At 40.1% G+C, this 8266-nt stretch overlaps 2 protein-coding genes across 2 annotated transcripts; both read left to right on the top strand.

The window, feature by feature from the left end:
* The first annotated feature begins 1035 nt into the window (after positions 1-1035).
* Positions 1036-2014, top strand: LOC144663176 (calcium homeostasis modulator protein 5-like). The gene has a single exon (XM_078524103.1). The coding sequence runs from the start codon at positions 1103-1105 to the stop codon at positions 2012-2014; it is 912 nt and encodes a 303-aa protein (XP_078380229.1). The 5' UTR covers positions 1036-1102.
* Positions 2015-5093: 3079 nt separating this feature from the next.
* LOC144662182 (calcium homeostasis modulator protein 6-like) lies at positions 5094-6460 on the top strand. Its single transcript, XM_078522940.1, has one exon. It carries the CDS (start codon positions 5115-5117, stop codon positions 6042-6044), a length of 930 nt encoding a protein of 309 aa, XP_078379066.1. The 5' UTR covers positions 5094-5114; the 3' UTR covers positions 6045-6460.
* The last annotated feature ends 1806 nt before the right edge of the window (positions 6461-8266 follow it).

The following is an 8266-nucleotide window of genomic DNA, read 5'->3' as shown; positions in this document are numbered from 1 at the left end:
TTGACATCCAATTCTGCAGGTAATCATACTCGTGATTAAAGAAACAGGGCTCCCACTACGCGGTCGTCCGATTTTGTTAATCACTCCTATGATTAAAGACTGACTTAGACTCCACTCAATAGATTAAATCGGGTTTACTTCAAAATTCAAGATGTTATCAGATCATTGACGTCAGCAAAGATCACCAAATTGATTTCGAAATCATTGAGCGAGACCACATTAACAAGTGCAATAAATGCGGCAAGTCCATGTTATTTAACATTTCATCTCCGTTCGTCAGGCATTTTACACACCAGGCAGTTATGCCTTTTTATATAAGATCACACGAAATAGAAGCTTACGTATTTTTAAAAACTTTTCATTACTTGATAAGCTATATTTGCCACAACTAAATGCAAATTTTGAAAAAAGGAAAACACATTTTTGAATTTGAATGATATGACGTCATAAACATGTTTTGTGGTTGAGCTGTGCACCCAGCCGCGGGAAGTTCAATAAGATGATCGCGGGCGTATGCACCGAAATACACACTTCCACCACTTTCAGTGAAAAATGGCTTAGCAAAGTGAAACTGAACACAGGCTTGATGTTTTGTGTTCGCCTGTTGTGGACCAGTGAAAATCACCGAAAACTAGTTTAAATCATACAACGTTTGGACAGAACAATGAATAGAATTTGAAAGCGTCATTTTCATGGTTAATTACTTGTACTGTGGGCACTGTTGCAAAACGGTCCATTTAAAAACATATCTTGTTAATCAAGTTAGAAGGTCTTATATACTTGAGAATATCACCCCAAAGACTCGACTGAAGACCAATTTTCTTTCCAGTTATGTTCCCGGGCAATAAGAGATTTATTACACGACTTTGTGGAAATTAACCCACAACGATTTAAGAAACCCGGTCCAATACTTTGAAAATATTTGATCGTGATTGGTTGATTCCAGTGCCCTTCTCAACTGACTTAGTGTACATAATAAACTCCCATAGAAACAATCTTTACTACACTACGTATGGTAACTTAGTGGGTAAGAAGCATGTGGACATCCACATTTATTAAGGTATTCTTTGTTGCAATAGATATATATCCACCATAAACTACAATGTCAGGGGTTATTACAAGCGCATTTACAGGCATTCTAGATGCTTTTAAAGGAGTCGCACAATCGAACGAAGTCCCACTCAAAACAATCGTCGCCGCTCTGCTTTTGTACGGTGTCAACGAATTCTTGAACGAAATCGTTTTCTCGTGTCCTGAAGAGAATTTCAAGGCATACGGTAACCTTTTTATCTTTGGTCCGTCAGTTTTGCTCTTCTGTTTAGCATTGTTGGCTTCCACCGCGTTTTGGCAAGCAGTAACAGGCTGTTGTCTGTTACGGTGCCGTGGTAAGAAATTGCTGTTGATAAAAGCAAGGAACAGTCTGTTTGTAGCGTGCTTGCCTCCAGTGATATGGTTGGTATACGCCTTCGTTGAAGAGCAGTATTATGTTTGTACCAAGCTTGGGCCTTTGGATGCAGCGCTTGCTAAAGCGAATACAAGCGCCCTGCAAGATGCTGTAAACAAAGAATTCTCTCAAGCAAAGACTTCGTCGCAGTTGATCGCGTGGTGCTTGGTTCTTGGGCTTGTTATTATATCCACTCTGTTCGTCACGGTTTATCGCTTGTGGTTACCAATTGATTCCAAACTGCAAGGGAAGTATGTGTTTCAAGAATACGAAGCCGACAAAGCCGTAGACCTTTTTAACGAGAAAATCAAACCTCTAGCAGAACAGGAAGCACAAAAGCTGATCGACAGCTTGTTTAACAAGTTTAAGGATAGTAAAGGAGAGGCACAAATCAAATCTATCGAAGACCATCTCAAGAAAATGTTCCCGAGACACGCGGGAAAGCTGCACGCACCAATTACAGTGAGAGATAATAGCGTAAAGCCAGATACTTCGTCGAATGGTCCGCCTTCACCAGCTTCAGGATATATGGAGTTGACTGAAAGGAACGCAGACACAACAAATGCATGAAAAAAAAAAACAATATAAATATTTAAATATATATATCCCCCCTCACCCCCCTCTCAGCTCCCCCGACCACCCCCTTTTGTTTCCTCGTCTTGATGAAGGCCTGCTCGAGGAGCATCCTGGGTAAGGTGACAATTTGTCTCCAGTTGAAAATCATCCGTTTGCTTCACCATAAAAAAACTGTGCAAAAAAGCGCGGCTTTTACATTTCACAAAACTTTGAGAAATTTTTAATCATATTTGATATACATGGATACTCATACGCAAAATGTTTACAAACTTTCTGTGGATAAAAGAGAATTTTTGTTTTCCATCACGATGAGAACAAAATACCATACGTACGCGTATAGGCCTTATGCAAAAATGGCTACCAGCTAGTGTCTTTAGCTGTCTGGTAAAGTTTCTTAAGCCGATGGTGACACTTGAAAATTAGTGGAATATTGTGCTACCCTGGGAAATTTCAGTGATTTTAATTTTAAGTTTGCAAAGTGTTGACTCGTTTAAATTTAAGAGATTTGTATGGAAAAAGCCTCCGTCTTTTTGTAACCATGAACAAAACCGCGTGTAAATACTCGTTTGAAGACTTAACATACCCTATAAAATGATACAAACAAATGTTATGCTTGTCTTTCGTACTTATTTTTGTAATTAAAATTAACGCTTGAGAATTAAACAGACGCTTCACATCCTCTCAACGCGAGAGAATGTGGCAAAAAAAATCCGAGGCTGACAGCCGATGACGCGAGTTCGATTTGATTTTGGTCAACGCACCTGCAAGGCCCAGGTGATGTACTCGCTATAGCATAGGGGAAGATACGGGCGGGCTCAGCCGGCTGAAAGGGGTATTTTTTCAGTCCGCATTTATATAAAAGGGAAGGGATTTCACGAGTTGGATTATACAAAAGGCTGGAGGAGAACTGTCATCTCGATTTTTTTAAAGCACCAGGGACCTCTCATCATTTTACGGGGTCATTCAAGTGAAATTTTTTGAAAAGAAATGCAGTATCACTTCCGTAGGATGTGAAAGGGGAACCATTTTCCTATTGAAGGTATAGGAAAGGCTACCTTTTCTATCGAAAGTGTTACGTGAAAGGGTAAGGGGTTAGATCTCAGGGCGGAGCCTCCCCGTATATAAATTTCTCGAGTACATGATCCGACCTCAATAAGGTAAACGGAGGCCTTACAGTGACACTACGAAATCCCTCTGCATTGCTTGCTTGATGCGTTCTTGAATAAAGCGTGGTTTAGGGATGCATTTGAAATGAATACAGGCTAAAGGCTTGTCTGCATGGTACTTAATTACTTAGTAATTGTCTTATTTTACTTCTGTCTTCTTTTATGTACAACCTTGTCAAAGCAATTAAATTTTTTTTTTTTAACTACTCAGCTCGTTTAGTTTATTTCTACTCTGAGTAGTTTTTTTGCCTATTTTAGTTAATTTATTTTATGCTGTAATTTATCTTCTATTTAATTTGGCAAAATAAAATGGTTGTTGTTGTTTTAAAACTCAAAATTTAGACGCCATGTTGTCTGACTCGTAAGTTTTCACATAGACATGACAATTCAGGTGGCCGCTTTCGGGAAGTTCGATTGTATATGAATTTTTTTTCATATTATAAGAGACATTTAATAAGAGACTTCATTTATTGACTTCATAACTAAAAAATATCTATAGAAACTTTACCTTGTTGTCCCAAAAAATCCAAAACACTGCTTATTATCAAGATAATATCATAGGTGACAAATTACTCCTTAATTTTGGCGCGAAATTTTATCGTTAATTAATTCGTTAATTTATAATTTCACATGTGGAATTATAAAATTGCCATGGCAACGTAGTTAGCGGCAAGATAGGGGGCGGGATAAAAGATGTTTTAAAGCTAAAAACTTTGTATATTTTCGCTTGAATTTCATCTTAGCCAGCTATCTTTGAAACTTTTTGTCAACAGCGAAAAGGAATCCTCTCAAACGTTTTCTTTAAAGACTAAAAAACTTGCGAACGAATGTATGCTGGAAGTACTCGACTGCAAGCGTAATTTATCACCTTTGATATTACCCATACTAATTTCTCCAAATATATGCTAATTTCCTTTGAAGGTAAGTTTTCTAAGCAGTTTCGCTGCAACAGAAGTTTCTAAAAAACATTTTAGGGCAAAAATTTATTATTTTGTGATGTTGTAATAGGGAATGAGTCGAAAGTCGAAACTTCTTCGGATGTTCCACGAAAATCTTCGGCAAACTTCGTTAATCTTCGGAAACGTTCGTATGGCCTTCGGACAACACTTGGACACTGATCTTCGGAGATCTTCAGTCTAGAAATTGCTCAAAATGCAACAAGTTGCTCGAAAGAAAAAAAATTGCTTAAGGGGAAAAAGTTGCTCAAAATATGAAAAGTTGCCAAAAAGTTGCCGAGCAACTCGTGGAAAGCCCTAAACACGGACGGTTTCTTCCGGCTGTTATACGACTCCGTAAAACAAGTCGTTTTTATTACATGTTAATTAACAGCATGCAAACGACATGAGCCACAGAGAAAGAAAGAAAGAAAGAAAGAAAGGCAGAAAGAAAGTTTGTTTGAGCCAGAAAACCATATTTCAGTTGGCTTTGCCCACAGGTCACGCAATGTCACGCAACACACAGTCTGCGTTTACGAAATTGATGACCTGCAGTGGTCTTTATCAGGGGTATAACGAGATAGGAACTGTGTAAAACCACAGTCTCTCGAAGGAAGAGTGTCTTTCTTCGAGTGACTGTGCATCGACCAGAGTTCAAGCCAATCAAAGGGTGCTAAGTGCCCAAGTATTAAAATCTTTATCTGCTCGAAACAATCCTGAGGGGGGTGGCCAGCAAGTTTTTAAAAGGCTCTGCTCAGAGGTCCAAACCCTTACCTTGTTCTGTAATATTTTTGACAGAAATGTTAACCTTTTCATATGATTTTGATAAAAAGTGGTACTCTTTTCTCATAACAACAACAGGGGTACCCGATAGGGAGAAAGTCTTTCCCTACTCCCTACCCCCTCCTCCCTCCCCGGAACTACAAGAGTCAATCAGAGCCAAATATCAGAGCGTGGTCACACATTTGCATGTTCGCTGCATGAACAAACAAGATGTCTGCGGCTGGAAGCGTTTTAAAAGCCATTGTAGATGCTTTTAACGCAGTGGCACAATCGAACGAAGTCCCTCTGAAAACAGTCGTAGCCGCTTTGCTGTTGTACGGGGTCAACGAATTTCTGAGTGATATCGTTTTCACGTGTCCGGAAAACAACTTCGCGCTTTATGGCAGTTTATTCATCGTCGGTCCAGCGATTACGCTGTTCTGTTTATCGCTGCTGTATTCAGCCGCTTTTTGGCAGGTTGTAACAGGCTGTTGTTTGATGAAATGCCGTGAAAAGAAGATATTGTTGTTGAAGTCGAAGAACGGTGTGTTTGTAGCTTTTATGCCGCCTGTGATATGGTTAATGTACGCTTTCGTTGAAGAAGATTATTACGTTTGCGCCAAGCTTGGGCCGCTCGATGCAGCGCTTGCTAAAGCGAACACAAGTGCCATGAAAAATGCCGTTAACAAAGAATTCTCCCAAGCGAAGACTACATCACAGTTAATCGCGTGGGGCTTGATTCTCGGGCTGGTTATTTTATCCACAATCTTCGTGACAATTTATCGTTTGTTGTTACCAATCGACCCGAAGCTTCAGGGAGAATATGCTTTTCACGAGTACGAAGCCGATCAAGCCGTGACCCTTTTCAACGAGAAAATCAAGCCACTGGCAGAACAGGATGCAAAAGAGCTGATCGACAGGTTATTCGACAAGTACAAGGATAAAACACACGAGGAACAAGTTAAAACTATCGAAGGCACCCTCAAGAAGATGTTCCCGAGACATGCGGGCGTTATAAACGGGCCGTTTCGAGTTCTCGCGGATAACAGCGTTCAGCCACAACCGCCGTTGACTACTTCCCCGTCCCTGGCTAAAAACGATGTTGAATTACAGCCCCTGACAGGCACAGCAAGCACAGCAGGCACAGTTATTCATGCATGAACACTTGATGACTTGTTCTAGAAGATAAAGTTCATGACAGAGTTGATCGAAACATGAATATTCAAGGGTAAACCATAAAGAACTACTGTAAAGTTCCGGTTATTATGAGCACCCCACCAGGCTTATAAGCCCCCCTGGTTATAGGCCCATATACAGGGCTGTGCTCTAGCAGGGCCCGGGTGCCAGAGACAAATTATTTTTGCCTTTGGGTGACTTAGATAATTTTTTTTTTATCATAGAAGCTTTTTAAAGCTGGGCACCCAAGATTCCCTAAATAAGAGTCTTCGGGCACCCTGCAATTATTGCAAGTGCACAGCTTTGATATACCGTTGCTTGCATCTAAGCGTGAACTCTCGCTACCGAAACATGATCTAATTGGGTATGAAACGTGGCATGATTCGTCATCAAACATTGAAGTTAAGAAGACCGTAACAGCAACTTTCGTGCTCAAATTTCTCACCTCAAACACTGAGTACAGGCAAAACTTTACACCAGAAGTGATTTAAGTGAACCTGTAAATGCATATCAACACAGATTAGGATCAATTTGTCCAGGTGATTTGTCTGAAGAAGTCTTCACATCTGTCATATTCAATCTTTCCGCCATTTGAAACCAGAATGTGTTGGAACTTTTGGCGCGAAAGTTGCCTTTATGGTCTGCCAAACTTCAACGTTTGATTACGAATTACATGTATGCCACGTTTAATACCCATTTATATCATGTTTCGGCGGTGAGTGTTCACGCTTAGATGCAAGCGACGGTACCTCGTGAAAACAAAAAATTACATCCTCCCCCTCTGACGGATGACAGTGCTGAAATTATGTTGCTTTTATAATTTATGACTTTTTAACTTAAAAATATTTTAATCAACACTGATGTAGCTTATTTCGAAATGTTTTTATTTCACTTACTCCAGACAAAAGCCCCTCCATTTATAAGCCCACCCAAAACCCCTTACGAAGTTGCATAAGCCCAGGGCGGTATACATGTTTCTGAGGGACCAGGCATTTATAAGAGATGGTAAGAATAGTGGGAACTAGATTTTATGTCAGTGTGGCACCTGGGGCATGGTGAAATTACAGAATACAGGGCCACTTATTTGCATGTCATCGAATAAAAAAAAACATCTATAGTGTTTTTATGCCTTGTTCTAGAAAGCGTTCTGACCCATGTAAAATAATGAGGTGGACCTAGGTGGCCGTGAATTCTGTAGTTGCTCCAAGTGGGGGTTTGCTTTGATCTTTTTTCACACAGACAATCAAGTGTGTAAAAAAAAAAAAAAAAGAGAGATGTTTTGTGTGAAGGAAATGTGTCATCAGGCAGGAATATAGAACAAGACCATTTGTCTTGTAGTTCACAAAGATGATGCATGTACACATGATTTCAATGCAGTCTGGGGCACTCACTGTGGGAGGCATGGTGGCCTAATGGTTAGTGCGCTGGACTCCAGATCAAGTGGTCTGGGCTCAAGCCCTAACCAGGGTCATTGTGTCATGTTCTTGGGCAAGACAATTTACTCTCATAGTGCCTCTCTCCATTCAGGTATATAAATGGGTACTGGTGAACTAATGCTGGGGAAACACTGCGATGGACTAGCATCCCATCCAGGGGGAGTAGAAATACTCACTTCATGCTATCAATCAACTTGCATTTATTTTAACCACAGTTACACTGTGATTATCACTGTAGGTTTTTCCCTATTGACCGGCAATAAAGCACGTTGTAGGGTAATAAAAAAGGGTAATAAAGTAAATTACCCCTTTTTGGCTTGCTGGTGTACTGGATGATAATGCTGTTGGCTTAAAGGTTGTCTTCAAATTTCGAAGTTGCCCCTCAAAGCTTTGCTTCTCAGCCAACTGTTTATTTTTTTGGTGCAGTCGTTCAGCCTCGGGCATCGTCCTCCATAATTATATACCAGCAGCCTAAAGGGGTTTATTTGCTAAATACCACATAGAACTTGTGAAATATTGATTATACACACATTTATACCATGCAATAGAAAATACAGCCAATCAGAATACAGGAAAGCCGTTGTATATTCAACAGTATTCAACCCAACCTTCCCATCGTGCGCTGCGATCTTATTCTCGGTGAAATTTAGTGAGCGTATTTTCTATGGCATGGTATAAAATAGTTACACAACACTTTCTCGTGGTATACTATGGAATATCCCACTTGTCACTTGTATTTTCTTCGTATACACACTCGCCTAAAGGCTTGTG

The sequence above is a fragment of the Oculina patagonica genome, chromosome 8 (assembly GCF_052425735.1).
Source record: "Oculina patagonica isolate OP01 chromosome 8, crgOcupat, whole genome shotgun sequence".
Classification (NCBI taxonomy): domain Eukaryota; kingdom Metazoa; phylum Cnidaria; class Anthozoa; order Scleractinia; family Oculinidae; genus Oculina; species Oculina patagonica.
Note: the sequence above shows the minus strand (reverse complement) of the source record. Positions and strands in the feature narration are given on the sequence as shown.